General features: G+C 45.3%; 1 protein-coding gene across 1 annotated transcript in view; it reads left to right on the forward strand.

Moving 5' to 3' along the window:
• The window catches only part of Scara5 (scavenger receptor class A member 5), an 83909-nt gene extending 80245 nt beyond the window's left edge, over window positions 1–3664 (forward strand). Inside the window, exon 8 of the mRNA XM_055609773.1 lies at window positions 1560–3664. Coding sequence (XP_055465748.1) covers window positions 1560–1696 — 137 coding nt within the window. The 3' untranslated portion in view covers window positions 1697–3664. The remainder of the gene's footprint in view (window positions 1–1559) is intronic.
• Window positions 3665–17654: the final 13990 nt, after the last annotated feature.

The raw sequence follows: 17654 nt of genomic DNA on the forward strand, positions 1-17654 counted from the left end.
GAAGCAGGCTGAGTAACTTTCTAAGTCTTCACAGGAGTGAGCTACTTCCTTTTGATAAATAGGTCCCTCCTCTTAAAGGAGCCACAGCCTCCCCAAACAGAGCCAACACAAGGAAGCGAATGCTTAGAACAGGACCCTGGGAGGGAGGCACTTCAGATTCAAACTACAGTACACATCATATACCTAACAAGTAAGGAAGAATGCTGAGGCGGCCAGCAGTCCAGGTCTGACCAGAGCTTACCAAGGTTCACAGGAAAAGTCCCATGTCCTGGGACATTGCTTTCTCTTTGAAAACTGACTCCCACCCCCACCCCACCCCCAAAGGTGCTGAGCCCTGGTTTGAAGCCTGACCCACGGGCATAGCCTGGCTTTTGCTTCTGTTACCAGGGCTTATGAAATTGCAGAGTTCAACCTCTGTGAAAAATGCAGATTCTGCTTTAGCAGGACAGGGCAGCTATCTTACAAGTTCTGGTGATACAAACACCCATAGTGCAGGGCCTCACTTTGGGTAGCAAAGCTACTGCTTCCATGGGAGTCAGGAAGTCAGTCATCTTTTTCTAGAAGGCCCCGGCGTCAGAATCCAGGCACAGCCATCAACATAAGGAACCCACAGCACCCCCACCTTCCCGCTGCCCAGCTCATCAGTAGGAGCATGGGGCAAGCCTTGTATCCACTCTGGAAAGTTAGCCCGGCTTCCCTAACCCTGATATTCACAGAAGGAAGCCAAGTTCATACCATTCAAGGTTCTGATGCTCTTCTGTGACAACCTGTTAAAGCACCAGGCTCTCCAATGTATAGCCACATTCAGACCAACAGTATGACCCATTACAGTTGGGTGAACAAGGCTGGTTGCAAGTCTTAGGGACTCTTTGTTTGAGTTGCTAACCTAATGACTTACGGTTTGAGGGTGTCTGACCGTAATGTCAAATTTGGGAATCCTTTATCTTTCTGGTACCATGGGATCTTGGGCTCACAGAATGGGACCATGTAGCAATTTGGTACTAAAAAACTCAGTTCTCGGCCACTGGGTAATTCGGGGTCTGTACAATATTACCCTTCTGATTGGACTTTACCAAACTGTTCATTCATAAAGGCTTCAAGAGACTGTATCTCAGTGGCAGGGCGAGTAGGGTATCCGGTGTGAGCCTGGGCATAGGTGGGTGGGTAGCAAGATTTAAGTTTCAGATTAGTCTCCACTAGCTATACCATGTGTGATCGCGAACCAATTGCTCTCTGAGCCTCAGCTTTCTCACTTACAGAATGTGTATCTTACTATCCATCCCAAAGCATAATGGTGAGGATCATAGAGGTTCATGATTGTAAGGCCTGCTTCATACAAGATACAAACACCCATACCATCTGTTATTGTCATTCTACCTATAGGAAGCTAAGCCTATAAATAAGGAGGCATTCTCGGTGGAGCCAGCAGAGAGTGAACATGACCATGTGCCTAAGGGACAGCCAAGGCCGTGGTGATGTCAATTACAGGCACGCCCCTTTTCTCTTCCTTCCTGCTTCCCAGATCACTGCTAAGAAGCTGTGTTTGTATCTCTTCACAGGCACAGGGAGGATTTGGATGGATGACGTGAACTGTAAGGGCACCGAGAGCTCCATCTTCCACTGCCAGTTCTCCAAATGGGGAGTGACAAACTGTGGGCACGCTGAGGATGCTGGGGTGACCTGCACCACACTCTGAAAGGGGCCACAGCCCAAGGCCAGGGCACTACCGTCGAGCCACACCCCTGTGTCTCTGGGGTAGGGGACTGCTTGGAGCTACCTAACCATGGCTCGTGCCCGTTCCAACACCACCCTGACCCTTGCTGCCAGTTGGCCTTCCTCTGGTTCCACGGTGACTTGGTGTTGCCCTCCTTCCAGGAAAACTGCTCCAAAGTGCTCAGCGGGACCTACATTCTGTCTTTCCCTTCCACCAAAGTTTCTACACGGGGAGGCCTGGTCAGTTGAACCAACAGTGTGCTCAGCTGTCTGAAGACCATCTGCAGGGCCTCGGGATCCATGTTCCCTTTGCTCTGTTGGTTACAGATTGATGCTAATATGATGTCATAGGCAAGAGTATCGACAGAGGTGGGGAGTGTTGTGGGTCATTTACTTTGCAGATAATTCTCAAATCCCAAAGTTTTAACCAACCACCTCCCCAGCAAGTAGAAACCCTTAATTGACTCTGTTTCCCCTCTTCTCCTCTGCCTCTTCACACTATATGTTAGTTTGACGAAGGGGCAGGGGAGAAGCCAGCTATGGGAGACATAAGAAAATGCCAGTCACCCGAATGCCAGCTGGAGCTGGGGAGGGAGGGGGATAAGTACCATGCTGTGCTACACCGTATCTTGGGTGCTGAAATCACTTATTCACTTTGCTGTGTTAATACAAGGCAAGGTCACTCAGGGCAGGACCCTGCCTCCAGGTAGTACTCACCTGGCCCATTCATCCAGCTTCCAAGTTAGAAGACCAAGAATGACCGAGACTGAGACCAGGTTCCCTCATGGATGTTGGTGTTACTGTCAGGCCCTTGTTAGGCCTGAGCGATAAGCTTGAGCTGTAGACATTGCTTATTAGAAAGATGTATACCCCAAATCCTACAGTAAACATGTAAGATCAGACATGATGGGGTTCTAAGTCAAACATCCACACAGGAGTGCTGATTTGAAGGGTGTCATGGGAGCTATTCCCGTTAACCTGAGCCCATCAGTTATTAGAGACTGTGTCTCAGGGCTGTTGGTGACATCGTACCTTTCAGGCCTCTTGAAATATAATCCTGTGATGTGAGGAACACAATCCTGATAAACCTCTAAAGGACAGAAAGAAGTGTGACGGCCCTATAACCTTCCCCGTGGGAAATGAGACACCGTGGGCCTCTTCAATCCTGTGAGCTGCACTCACCTCCTGCTTACAAAGGGAACACGTTCTGCTGTTGACACGTTGAGGAGGAGGATGTTGAACCAGATGGTACATGTGTTCTAGAACTGGGGGAGCTAAAGGGTAGCGACTGAGGGCGGACCTGTCACAGACACAATCACATGCCCGATGGGGTGGGCATTATCCTCCTTGGGGTCAGGAAGACCTAGGAACCTTCTGGTGTAGTCCTCCTCCCGCAAAGATCCTGGCTGGCCACTAAGCCAACATGTGATCTTGGTCACTCTTGCTTGCAATACGCATTGCTCACTACTGTTCTCCTGATCTGACCAACTGTTATGTTTACATAACATGCATGTACTCAGGCATCTTCTCCCAGAGCCAGTGTATGTACACCTGTATCAGCGTAACACTCCTTATCACAGAGCTCAGCACATCACATGGTTATGTTTGAAAAGACATACTAAAGGGCATATTTTTTAAAAAATGGGTATTTTAGAAGTGCCTAAACATCACTTTGAGAATTCTGGGAAAGAATCCAGTTACCCCAATGATGAAGACTCGGGTAACTTTCTCACTTGGTCTTTACATGGGGGAAACAGAAGTCTGGTTTTATGTTTACAAAAGCAATGTTGAAAAGTATATTAACCGCAAAAATAGAAGTTGACTAGTTTACAGACCGACCTACGAGGACATGGAAATGACCGTGGACTGTATTTCAGGGACTAATGAAAACTAGGCCTAAAATACTTCAGACTTTTTGTAAGAAAGAATTTCAATAAAGCAAACATTTGAAAGATGCCACTGATACGTAGTTCGTCATATTCTTTATCATGAAAACCCAGAAACTGTGGAGAGGGCTGGTAAGGCAATCTGATGACTTTCCCCTGAGGGCTGTTAGCATGTGCTGTCCGTGCAAAGCCATCTCAGTACTTTCAGAAGACATCCAACACACGTGTCTAGACTGATTATACTGCAGAATACATCTTAGTCTGTTTTCTGTTGCTGTAACAGAACATCCGAGATGAGGTAGATTTATAAAGAAAAAGGGCTGAGCTATGGTACTCAAAGTCCAAAACTGGGCAGCCATATCTGGTAAAGGACTCATGCTGTTTCAATTCATGGCAGAAGAAAGAGGACAAATGGGTCTGTTCAACAGAGACCAGACAGGCTTGCTTTAGAACAAACTAGAACCACCATCATTAAACTAGTCCAAAGAGAAGGGGACTTCTGGGAGAAACACACCCCTCTACGAGGACTCTGCCCATATCATCCAGACACCTTCCCGAACTGCTGCACAGATGAATCAAGGTTTCAACACATACAGGTGTGGGGGACATCCACAGCAGAACCGTGGCATTTAAGCCAGGTTTGGTGGTCACCAAAGAAAACAGTTTCCAAGCAGCCCTTGGGGCCCATTCGTGAGAGAATGGTCTTAAACTGCACCTGATGTCAGCCAAAAGGAAGTGCTCGTGTTTGTACCCAGCAAAAGAAAGGAGTCTTAGGGTTCTAACACTGTGGAGAGACACCATGACCAAGGAAACTCTTATAGAGAAAAACATTTCATTGAAGCTGACTTACAAGTCAGAGGTTTAGTCCATTATCATAATGGCAGGAAGCATGGGAGCATGCAGGCAGACATAGTGCCGGACAAGGAGCTGAGAGTTCTACATCTGGATCAGCAGGCAACAGGAATTGAGAGAGAGAGAGAGAGAGAGAGACTAGGACTGGTTTGAGCTTCTGAATCTAGTGAGACACTTCCTCCATTAAGGCCACACCTACTCCAACAAGGCCACACCTCCTAATAGTACCCACTCCCTATGAACCTATGGGAGCATTTTCATTCAGACCAGTATATTTCATTCCCTGGCCCCCAAAGGCTTGTAGCCTTATCATAATGCAAACTGTATCCTGTCCAACTTCACAAGTCCCCATAGTCTCCCACAGTCTCAACATTGTTTAAAAGTCCAATGGTCAAAGGCTCTTCTGAAACTCGTGCAATCTCTTAACTGTAATCCCCTGTAAAATCAAAATGAAAAAAGCAGATCACATATTTCTAACATATAATGGCATAGAATTTACATTACCATTCCAAAAGGATATATACATTACCATTCCAAAGGGGACCATAGTGTGGAAATACTGGACCAAAAAGGAAGATTGAAAACCAGCTGGGCAAACTCCAAACTCTGTGTCTCCATGTCTGATGTCAAAGTACTCTTCAGATTTCCAACTCTTGCAGCTTTGTTGACTGCAATACACTTCTTTCTTTTGGTCTGGTTCCACTCCCTGTTAGCAGTTCTCCTTGGCAGGTATCCCACAACTATGGCATCTCTAACCTGTGGGGGCCTCTAAGGCAATCCAGGCTTCACCTTCACAGATTTATGAAATAGGCTCCCTAGGCCTTCATGCAGGGACATCCCTGCCAAAAGCCTGGCCTCAGTGGCTTTCGTTAATGTTGGAGGGAGACTCCATAAACCCTGGTATCCTTGACTCTAAATCCAGAACCACTTGGATGAAACTGCCAAGTTCTGCTGCCTGCTGGGACTGGAATAAGCCCCCTTCTTAAAATACATTTTCAACAACTCTGCTTTTAATGGTTTCCTTCACTGCCCAAACTTGGCTGTCCTGGAACTCAGTCTGTAGACCAGGCTGGCTTTGAACTCAGAGATTGCCAGCCTCTGCTTTCCAAGTGCTGGGATTAAAGTGTGCACAAATACATCTGGCCCTAAGATTTTTTTTTTAAATTTCTTTTCACATATTAGAAGCTTAGCCAGGTGTAATAGTGTTCTGAGGTCACCACTCCTTTTATTCCACTTATCCTCAGGCTTTTCTTTAATCTGTTCATACTTACTGGTACTCCTTTTCTCTTCCAACTGTACATTTTGTATTTTTTCTTGCTCACCTTGCTCCTTTTCATTATAGATATACATGAAACTGGCCACTAATAGCCATGCAACTGAGAGACCAAAGAATTAAAAATTAGTTTTTTGGGTTATTGAATTAAGTTTAAAGTACAAACCTGAACAAAGATTGGACAGGTAGAGACATGTCCAGCCACCTGCAGGGAGGAACCAGCCTTACTGCATTCTTTTCTGCCCACTAGAGATACAGTTGCTAGGAAAAGGGCTCAGAGAGCCCCTCTCCCCTAGGACAGCCAAGCAAAGAAAGCCAGACCATTAATGGTTTTGGGGCCTTCCTATAGCAAATCAGTTCAAAATGCAACATCCCCTTTTGTGCTTCAACCAATAGACACTTGCCAGGCAGGAATTCCCCTGCTTTGGGTGCCCTGGGAGGGACTGGAATATTTAAATCAACCACCTACCCTGAGCACAATGCTCTCTGCTCTCAACTGCTGTGGAGGTGAGGGTGTGAGCCCAAGTTATAGCTTGTAATAAAAAGATCCTCATGTGTTTTGCAATGGACTCAACTCCTGGTGGTTTTTTGAGGTCTCAAGAATCGGGCACAATACAACACAGTAAATGCTAGGATGTTTGGAAATGCCCTCTGCCAAAGCTGTTAATCAATTTAACTCTTCAATTTAGCCTCAGACAGAAAGCATCCACACTCTTCATCAAAATATCACAAAAACAGTCTCTAGGCCACATACTAAAATTCTTCTCTGAAATCTCTGAGCCAGTCCCGACAGTTCAAATCACTCTTGGCATCACTGTCTTCCATGCATGCTCCTACTTGTGTGGCCAGTTAAGGCACACTTAATCCCCCAAGCCCCAAAGACCACATTCATTCAAACAAAAACATAGTCAGGCCTATCACAGCAATTCCCCAGTCTCTGGTACCGACGTCTATCTTAGTTAAGGTTTCTATTGCTGTGAAGAGACGGCATGACTGTAAAATGAACTTTTATTCTCTTGTAATTGTTGTCTCAGAGGCGTACTGCCTCCTTCTGCTAACATAGACCTAGTCCAGGAAGCTTCTAGCCTCTGTACTATCTAACCTAGGCCTAATATGTTTTCAGCCTCTGAGACTTACTGTTTAATAAGCTCACCCTTTTTTGTCTGGGCTGGCTGATTCAACTCAGCTAGCTGTTCTGGGTCAAACTCTTCTCCCAGCTAACTTATTTAATCTACCTTTACTCTAGGCCTCTGAGTTTCTCTGCTTGGCCTCAAACTAACTCCAACAATCTTTTCTAATCTTCTGACTCCTCATTCTCTAGCTCATTCAGTCTTCACCTGTGTTCTCTCTCTCTCTGAAACCTGTCTTTCTATCATTGTCCCAGTAAAATTGCTCTCTTTTTCTCTGAATTGCCCCTTAAGTAGCTCCCTTGTAGCTTCCTCTCCTTGTGAGAGTTGGGCATATGCTAATCTGTCAACTCTTTCTCTGATTTGTCACCTTTTCCACCACTCAATTAGATATCACTTTCAAACATAGGTGCTTCCTTCTACAAACTAACATTATCTTCATTGTTTGGGAATAAAGGCATGTGCCACCATGCCTGGACCTAAGCTTTTCTTTACCTGAAACTTGCTCTATTCCAGGCTGGCTTTGAACTCAGATCTGTTTGCCTCTGTCTCCTGGACTAAAGGCGTGTTTGTATTACAGAGGGATCACACAGACCTAGAAGATGTGATCTTTTGCCAGAGCAACCATGTTCTGAATTAAAATTCCTGACCACAGCAACTCTTATAAAGGCTAGTCTACAGTTTCAGAGATTTAGTCCATTGTCATCATGGTTGGAAGCATGGCAGCACACAGGCAGACATGGTGCTGGAGAGGAGCTGAGAGTTCTACGTCTGGATCCACAGGCAGTGTTTCTGGAGGAGGGAGAAACACTAGGCCTGGCTTGAGCAAATGAAACACAAAGCCCACAGAGACACACTTCCTCCAGCAAAGCTACACCTACTCCAAGGCCTCACCTCCCAACAGTGCTACTCCCTATTGGTCTATGGGAGCATTTTCATTCAAACCAACAATTAAGTACTAAGTGTGAGGTTCCTGGGCAGCAGTATCCTAGGCACAGAACCATAGCAGCCTGTGAGGAGAGGTCTGGGTTCCACAGTCCTAGATGCTCCTACATGGCAGCAAAGGGAAGTCCTCATGCCCTGAGTTTGCTGTGGGTTACTGCAGTGTGCTAAAAAGCAAAAGATGTTTCTAGAAATCCATCAAGGAAGTGTGCTTTCCCTTCTTTTTCCAAAAGCCTGAATGGTAGCCTGCCCTCCTTGCCTATACATACCATAGTGAGCCTGCCTGTGTGATCAAGGCCCTGGAAGAAGGCAGCACCCTCCACCTGAGAGGATCAGGCCTAACTGCCCCCCCTAAAAAAAAAGTCATCAGTCCCAGGAATTAGGCCATAGGTCACCAATTCCAGGAACAAGACCATAAAATTCCCTACCCAAGGAATAGGCTTGAGGTAACCACAGAATGGGAAAGTATCTTATCACAGGGTGGGGCATCTGTGTAGAACATTCATGGAAAAAAAAGACCTAATTTTCCTAATGTTAGTTATGTTAGTTAATTACAAGCTTGCCCTTGCTGAACAACACCCAATCATGTAACTGCTAAGCTGGAAATTCCCCGCCCTTGCTCAAACCCCAATAAAAAAACCCTACCATGAAGCTGCTCGGGGCTCTGCTCTCTGATTCCCTGAGTTGGTGACAGTGGAGATCCCAAGCTTAAGCCCGAATAAAGCTCTTTGCTCTTGTATATGTTGTCCGGCTCCTGGTGGTCTTTGGGGACCCTGAGATCTGGACATAACACACCTTTTGCTGTCTTTCCCACTGTTCAGAAGTCAAACGCAGCCACTTCTAGTAACAAACGTGCATATATTTTTGGACAATTGTCTCAAACTTTGGCCCCAATTTTCTTCAGTGATTTTGATAACAAAAATAATAAAAAAAAAAATCATGCTAACATTCTCTAACAGATCCAGGGTATAAACAAACAGAACCAAACTCCCCACCTGAGACCTTCTGTAGAACACATATTCCTCAACCAAATTTGAATGCCTCTCCTCCCTCTATTTATAGTGTTGGTGGGTTCTGCCAATTGGATCCCTATTGTTCATCCCTCTCCACCAACTAGAATAAGTAAAGGGACTTTCTAGAAGAACATTTAATCTCCTGGGAAAGACCTTGATGAAGTCATAGGGGAGACAATAGTGTGGGGTCTCTTCATAGGTCTTCTTTCGGAAGCTGTACCACCCATATGAGCTTCATACATGTGCTGATCAAAGCTGAGCTGCCACGGCCTCAAAGGAATGCCTGTAGACCTTTCGAAGCTTTCTCTATGACGTTCCGTTCTCTCAAGTACTGAGAAATTTTGCAAGGCTCGGCATCTCGTTTCCAGGCATCATTTTTCACCTCTGTGAAGCTGTTAGATGTGGCTTACTCCTGAAACTACAGAGAAAGAACCCAGGCCAAGGTCGAGCTCCCCACCCGCTCCCCTTTGCTCAGGAATCCCACAGTCTTCCAGTTACATATTGTTCAACATCTAAAATGATAGGTTTCAAAAACGCTGTGCAATTTGCCATTTTCCAATTATGTCAGAAGGTAGGTAATTCTGGGAAGTGTTCTCCAAGGCTAGAAGCAGAAATCTCCCCTATAGCTATTTACTGGTCCAGGAGAATCATAAGTGAACATCTTTATTCAAACACAGCACCATTTGGCAAAGATGAGCTCTGGAAAGATGATCTGGTTGGGAGAGGTGACTGAGTAAGCAAAAGCTTCTGATAGCATTCTCTTGTAGCCCCTGTCCCAGCCCCTTCCCTTTGTAGAGCACACTCAAGTAGTCCCTGTCCCAAGCCCATCCCTTCCCATAGCATTCTCTTATAGCCGGGTCCCAGCCCTTCCCCTCCAGAGATACCCTTTAAAACTCAGTCTCAAGGCTCTCCATGGGTTCTCCTTTAGCATTTGCATTACTAAGCCCTGGGTGAGCAATGAGGAAATCATCTCAGTAAGAATGTAAAGCAGGTTTAAACCAGACAGATGTCGCAGTAGGTTGATCAATAGCTGCATGTGTTGTGGCCCCAAAGAGCTGGTAACGCTTCAGTGGCCCCTTGCCCGGCTCACTTGCCTCTCAGGTTACTGGGGGAAATTCTTATTCCCTAAGCCATGTTCTCTATGAACAGAGAAAGCAGTGCACACTTCCCATCATTCCCCTGGGGTCTACTCCTGGCGACGTGGGTGTGGTTCTGGGGACGGACCTCATACTTCTGCAGCAGACAAAGGCAGACTCATCTTAATGGGCACTGTGAGTCAGCATTCGCTCTTTGCAAAAGCTCCTGCGCTACCCATTGAAGGGCTTGGACACAATTCTTACACCCTGCTCAGTTATGTATTCACTTATTGTCTCCGTTGGGGTTTCTATTGCTGTGAAGAGACACCTTGGTCATAGCACATCTCATAAAGGACAGCATTTATTTGGGGCTGGCTCACAGTTTAGAGGTTTAGTCCATTATCATCGTGGTAGGAAGCATGGCAGCATGAAAGCAGACAGGGTGCTGGAGAGGTAGCTGAGAGTTCTACATCTGGCAGGAAGACAAGATCAGGAGGCAGCAGGAAGAGATAGTGACACTGGCCCTTACTTGAGCTTCTGAAACCTCAAAGCCCACAACCCCGTGACATAATTCCTACAGCAAGACCACTCCTACTCCAACAAGGCCACACTTCCAATAATGCCCCTCCCTAAAAGCCTATAAGGGCCATTTTCATTCAAACCATCACACTTATCATGTGCTGATTGAGTATCTACCAGGTGTGAGGCCCATTTACCCTGATTAGCAAGTGCTAATGGAACCTGCCTTGCATTCTCTTCATAAAGTACAAGAGAGAAAGGTGCACATGTTTATAAATTTGCTGCTTATGATCCCAGAAATCTTCTTGTCACTTTCAGTCTAACACTGACCACCCAGGGAGCCTACTACCCAAAGACAGGAAATGCACAGGTGAAGGAGTGGTGCTCACTTGCTGAACTTGTTTGCAAAACACAACAGCTCACTGTATAGAAACACAATGAAAACTGTTCCTCCACGGTTTCTGGTTCAGTTCCTACCTCCAGCTTCCTGCCAACTCCTTCAGTGGTGGACAGTGATGTGTGCGTGTAAGCCAAATGTGCCCTTTCCTTCCTAAATTGCTTTTGGTCGTAGAGCTTTAAAATGACAAATGTAACCTCAGCTAGTCAGGAAGCTGAGGCAGGAAGGTGCAAGTTCAAGGCCTGCCTAGGTAACTTGGCAAGGCCTTTTCAAAATAAAAAGCATCAAAAGACCAGAATGTCGCTCAGTGGCAGAATCCTTACGGAGCATATGGAAGACCTGAGTTCGGTCCTTACTACCAAAAATTAATAATAAAAACGGCTAATCCAAAAGAATATTTTTAAACTAAATAAAAGTATAAGGAATGTGAAAGAGGGCAAAGAAGAGAAGCAGCAACATAGGAGAACATAGCAAACGACTATTATAAGCCGTTTTGTGCCAATGCAATTTGGAAAAATTAAGAGACTACAGTTCAAAGCAATGTAGAAGTAGAACCAAGACAAAGACCTAACTACTGCAGTGAGCTCAAGAGAATAGAACCTGTCATTGAAACGCTTCCCGCAAGGAAGCAGCCTCGGTGACTTTAGGGTGAACCCTTAGCACTCAAAACACGGCATGGGTGTCCTCCAGCAGCGTCAGAACATGACAATGGGGAAACACCCACCCGAGTCATTTTGTGAAACCTGAATCCCTTGCATAACAAAATGAGACAAAAGCATAGGAAAGCAGAAAGATTCCAGGCCAGTCTCATGCACCAACATAAATACAAAAGCCACAAACAACATTTTAGCAGACAGAACCCACCAAGCAACAAGAATTATACATTAGGCTGAGTTGGAGTTTTCCTAGAAATGCAAACTTGGTTTAATGTAATAACAGTCCATAATTACAGTTCTTCATGTTAACAAACTCAAGGAGAAAAATATACAACAATTTCAGTAAACACAGAAAATTCAGTATTTACGTACAATGAAAAACTTGCAATGGGCTAAGGAAAGGCTTAGGGACTTCCCACTAAGACCTCTGTCAACAGCGTGCAATAAGCAGATATGAAGGTAAACACTGTAAGCGTGAACTTGGCAATAAAAATTAAAAATAAAGTGAAGCATCAAGCTGTCTCTGATGCTTTTCTGCCATGCCCAGAAACCCCAGCATGCACAGCAAGGAGAGGAAAGCTACCAGGACTGGAAAGGAAACAGTTAATCATTTATAGATGAGGGGGCTCGCATTTATAAAATTCCTGAATACCGGGCTCAGCAGACAGCTCAGCAGGTAAAAGCACGTGCTGCAAAAGCAGGAAGACCTGAGTTCAAATCTCCAGCACCCATGTAAACATCTGGGAGTGGCCTTGTACGCTTGTCACCCCAGCACTGTGGCAGGTAGAGACAGAAATATTACTAGGATATACTGGCTGCCAGCCTAGCGCCAGGTTCACGAGAGACCCTGTCTCAGAGGGAAAAGACAGGAAGTGATTGACATCTTTCTCTTTTCTGGAGCTGCCTACTGCATGTGCCCAAACAACACCTACCCCCACCTCCACACACAGACCAATTTAAAAAACAAACAGTCAATGGGAATTTGCCAGAATGAAGACATCCTCATTGTGCGCGAGTCTAAGTAAGATGTAAACTTCAAACTTGAAAGTCTCCTCATTTCACATACACTCTTAACTGGATGTTTGGAAAAACAAAGAAACAATTGTCGAGGGCTCAGCAGTAAATGAGACACCCGGTTCACCCCATTCAAGGCTCAGGGACAGGGTGCTTGCCTGATTCCCATGCTGGGGTCCCCTCACTATCAGCTGTCATGAAACATCGCCCTTTCCCTCCACAATACCACTCCTGATTGCCTAGTGTCCTCCTGCAATAAACAATCAATTTCACGAAGGAAGGAGTGGGGCAGTTGTCACGGTGCCAGCAGGCTGGAAAAATGCTAGAGCAATGGTCTGAATGTCTACACCCCTCTGAATTCCCACCTTAAAATCCTAACACCCAGGGTGATGGTAGCACTCGGAGCCCTAGGGCAGTGACTAGCTCAGCAAGGTGACACTCTCTCAAGTGGGACACTAGGTATTTAATATCTGAGAAAAGAAAGACGGAGAACAGGAAAAAATATCCTCTCTGCTCTGGAAAGGAGAAGTATAGTTGTGTGTTGAAACTAGGAATGCGGTTTGCTTTCCAGGTAAATGTCACCATTTTTGTTGTTGTTGTTGGAACATCACTGGCAAAAACCAGAAGCTGCTTTCCAATTTTAGGCACAACTGGGTCATCGTTGGGAATGGTAGCACCTACCTTCTTCATGACTGCTGAAGAACAGAGCTGCTGAAGAAAATGTTAGCAGATAAAGATGGAGGGCTGGCAGTATAGCCCAGCCTGCAAAAATGCTTGCCTTCCAAACTTGACTTGAGTTCCAACCCAGGTCCCATGGTGGAAGGAGAGGACCAAGTCTCTCAAGTTGTCCTCTGACTTCCAAATGCACACTGTGGCATGCACGTGTCTACACATACAATAATAACACAACACAATAATAATAATAATAATAATAATAATAATAATAATAATAAAAGAAAAAAAAGATGCTAAATCTCCACATGAAATTTCTCAATGGTGGCTGACGATGCCTTGGCATGATTGGAGAGTAGAAATTTTATTGTAATTAGTGGAGGTCGTTGGTACAATAGCAAGATTATGGAATGTTGAAAGGAAAATTCCTGTGACCAATTACATTTAACAAAATTAACTTAAGCAAGGAAAAGCAAACAAAAGTAAGCAAAAGAAAAAGCCAAAGCCAAAATATGTCTCAAGAATCAGACTGCTTCCAAAGCTGGAGCAGACCCTGAGAGCTCCAACCAACAACATAATCTGACATTTATAGAAATGGAACTGCGAGAAACAATTTAATTGGCTAGAACTTAATGAGAGAATTGGTTACAGAGCCTCCTGCAATGAGCTAAAAAAAGGCCAGCTACTGTGATTAAATTTCATATCAGTTTAACTGCTGGGCTTAGTCCAAATCAATGCCTCCTATAAAATTGTATTTGACAGGAATATGGGATTGAAGGACCTTGATTCTGATTTTGGTTCCACCAATTTGCGAAGGAACAACGGCTTCAGGGCCATTGTTGTAAACGGATATATCCTACACAGTTTTATTTATGAGGGTTAAAAAAAAAAAGAAGTTCATTTGGAAGTGGTTTGCAAACTCTGAAACAGTATATAAATAATAGTTTGGATAACATGAAAGATTGTAGTTTATGAGAAACGGGATCATTATCGTTTCAAACTGGGAGCTGGTGGACAATAAAGTATAACAAAGATGCTGGAGCATGGCTCAGCTGCTAAGTGCACGGGCTGTGTCCTTGTAGAGGACCCAGGTTCAGCTCCCACCACCCATATGGTGGCTGACAACCATCTATAACTCCACATCCAAGGAAGCCAGCACTCTTTTCTGGGCTTGAGTGCCAGGCGCACACACAATGCACAGAAATGTCACCCAAACACCCATACACATAAAAGGAAACAACTCCTAAAAACAAAACAAAATAAAACCCTAAAGTATGGCATAGACACCTTCATGAATATTTTAGGAGCAAAACACGTTGTGTTTAATTAGATGGCATTACTAGAGTGCAAAAAAAAAAAAATAATTCTACCTAAACTTGCAAAAACAAATAAAAGGAGGGGTTGGGCATGTCGCTCAGTTGCTAGAGTGCTTGCCAGCAAGCAGAGCACTGCGTGGACGCAGGCGAGGGTGGTGGCATACACCCAGAACACTAGCCCGCTGGAAGGAGGAGTCAGGAAGATCAGAAGTTCAAGGTTAACTTCAGCTTCATTTTCAGCCAGCCCAGACTCGGTGAGATCCTGTCTTAAAACACAAGGACAAATAGAGCACACCAGAATTTTTGCTTATTAAAATTATTCCACGTGGTTTGTTCAGAGGCCCTTGGGCTCCTCTCTTTTCTAAATTGGCAGGACCTTCAATGTCTGCGGTGTGGGTAGCTTCAAAATACCTGTCGGGGTACAGTTTCAAAGGGTATCAAGTCGGAAACCTCAAAAGAATTATCCGAAAAGCTGGGAGCAAATCAAACTTCACTTGAGGAAGTCTTACCTCTGCTTCAACAAGTCGGCTGTCGGCTCTCTGGTGACACCTACGGGCTAACTAATTCTTCTGAAGGTTCAGGGAAACACCACAAGGAGTCTAGGGCCAACCTCAATTTGAAAGGCAGGTCTTAAACACGTGTGGATCACCACACTGTTCCGTCAGCTGAACCGGGGCAGGGCTCAGCATTCTGCATGTCTGAGAAGCTTCTGGCTGCAGCTGTGGCTGCTTGCCCACAGCCACTGAGGAGCAGTAAGGCTCAGCAAAGGCTTTCAGAGCGCGGCTCTCAGGGGTGGAAAGGATATTGGAGGTTGTCTTCATCAGGTGGGAAAGCTGCAAACAAGGAGAGCAAGCACATGAGGTGTTTCATTTCCTAAGCCTTATGTCCTTGTCTGTAATACAGAACCACAAGTGCCCAGAAAGACTTTCAGAGAACATCAGAATATGCATCCCCCAAATATGCCACTTTGACATAAGGACTATTTGGAGCTGAAAGCAATTAAGGAGAAACAAACAAGAGACATCTTTTTACCTTTCCCCTAGAGTGTGGTAGAACTTTGTAAGGTCTTCCTTGCTTCCCTCTCTAAATAGGGACTAAATTGATCATTCAAGATGACTTAAGACCCTTATCAACCTGGACCCCACACTAGGGCATGCTATGTAATGAAGAAGTCTATATGGTAATCAGTTTCCCACATATTTGCATTTTCACCTGTCACTGACCCTAGTGTCCTCTGCTGTCTGCTAATAATCCCGTTAAGACCGAGTTATAAGCTACGTCTTTGAGGGTTCATTTTCTTCTCACAAATATGGGGGTCATACATGTTAGTACACTTCTGCTTGTCTTCCTTCTACAAATCCTTCTTTTGTTATAAGGGACCAACAGGAACGAAGGCTAGAAGAAACTTTTTCTCTTCCCCTGTATTTTCTGGCTCATATGCTTAATAGTTGGCCCAGATCTACACTGCTAGGTCCAAACTCCAAAGCCTGGAACAGAAGAGGGTTATGAATAGCCAGAGGTTAAATCCGGGAATCATCAGCAGGAAGAAAAACTGTATTTACTGGCACACCAGCCTCTAGGCAAGCAGACACTTGGGTAGACACACAAGCATACAGGTAGGCAGGCACACGCAGCTAAACAGGTTGGCTGACAAAATGCGAAAAGTGAAGGTACTCGCCTCCGACATCAAGGCTACATTATCAGAGAACCCCAAAATATGATGTCTGCCATGAACAGGTGTATAAGAGGTCATACTACTGTTCGCTTTGGGGACCCTCAGACATTCACTGTCAGCCATTGCCCAAGCCAGAACGCCATATCCGTGCCATGTTGTCTTAAACACAAGCTGGCCCATACGGTCTCCTATTCCCTTCGCTGTACGCCACCATGTCTTTGCCTCTTTAATGGAGCAGTGGTCTGTGAGACAGAGACCATCAAAGGTTAATCTGATAGCCAGAAAGTCTTGGCTATGAAAATGGCTGTTTGTACAATGGCTAATTGTTTTCTTATTTTTGGATGTGCTGTTGGCTAAGGAAGTAATTCATTTTACATACAGAAGGTGCTTCTGGCTTCCAAACAGACTTCATACTTTCCAGATGGTAGTGGCCCAGTGCAGACTGGTGGGAAGGGGGCAGGGGTGGAGGGTGCGGGGCTCCTAAATAACATGTCTCCTTTTTTACCATTGCCTCTGGCTGCGATAATAATGAAAGGCAGATCCCCGATTCTCCTGCCTGTCACCCACCAAATGACGATGGGGCTCCTTTAAGCCTGGCCCTTTCCACTCTCCAGGCTATCTATTTTGGTCCTGTGGCCAGCCTGCACCCCACAGTGGTATGGTTTTTCCCAGAGCCATGTGTGGTAGTGCAAGCCTTTGATCCCAGCACTCAGGAGAAAGAGACAGGCAGATCATTGTGAGCTGGAGGCCAACTCTGGACCACGCAGGCCTACAAGGTAAGATCCTGTTGTCTTCAAATAGGAAACAACCAGTTCCTCCCAGTGATCATGCTATGGGGGAAACGAATAGCACTATTGATTTTTAACGTGAAGACTGAGCTATAATAGATATAACTGATGCAAGGTTTGAAATGCGTCACCTTGAAAAAAGATTAGCTGACGCCACACTTTATAACCCAGGAACTTGGAATGGATTATCCCCAAACCACGATTAACTGGCAGAATATGGAAAATTAGCACCACCTCTTGGAATTCACTAACATTACCATTTAAAGAAGTGGCTAAGGTATGGGAGCTTAGAGCGCAGGAGCAGCGCTTGTGTGTGTAGTCTGGCACAGGACAATGGAAAATTCTCTGCAGTGAGGGAGCAGAAGATAAGAGCTTTCTGCTAGAGTCAGCCACTGGCCGGATGTGTCCTTGGGCAAGCTTCTCAGCCTCGGAGGAACTCACATTACTGTGTTTCTAAGATGAGGGGCTGGAATTAGATGGTATCTCTGTTCTCTGCCAGGTCCAGTGTTTTATTACCCCAAAACCTCTTCACCTGCTGGCAAGATGGTTCAGCAGCTAAAAGCACTTGACACAGGCCTGACTTTAATCCCCATAACCCACGTGGTGGATGGAGAGAACGGACTCCAAAAAAGTTGTCCTCTGAGCAACACATGCACTCTGTGGTATGCATGCCCACACGCGTGCGCGCACACACACACACACACACACACACACACACACACACACACACACACA

This window comes from Psammomys obesus, unplaced genomic scaffold, assembly GCF_907164565.1.
Source record: "Psammomys obesus unplaced genomic scaffold, mPsaObe1.curated_primary_1811, whole genome shotgun sequence".
NCBI classification, from domain to species: Eukaryota; Metazoa; Chordata; class Mammalia; order Rodentia; family Muridae; genus Psammomys; species Psammomys obesus.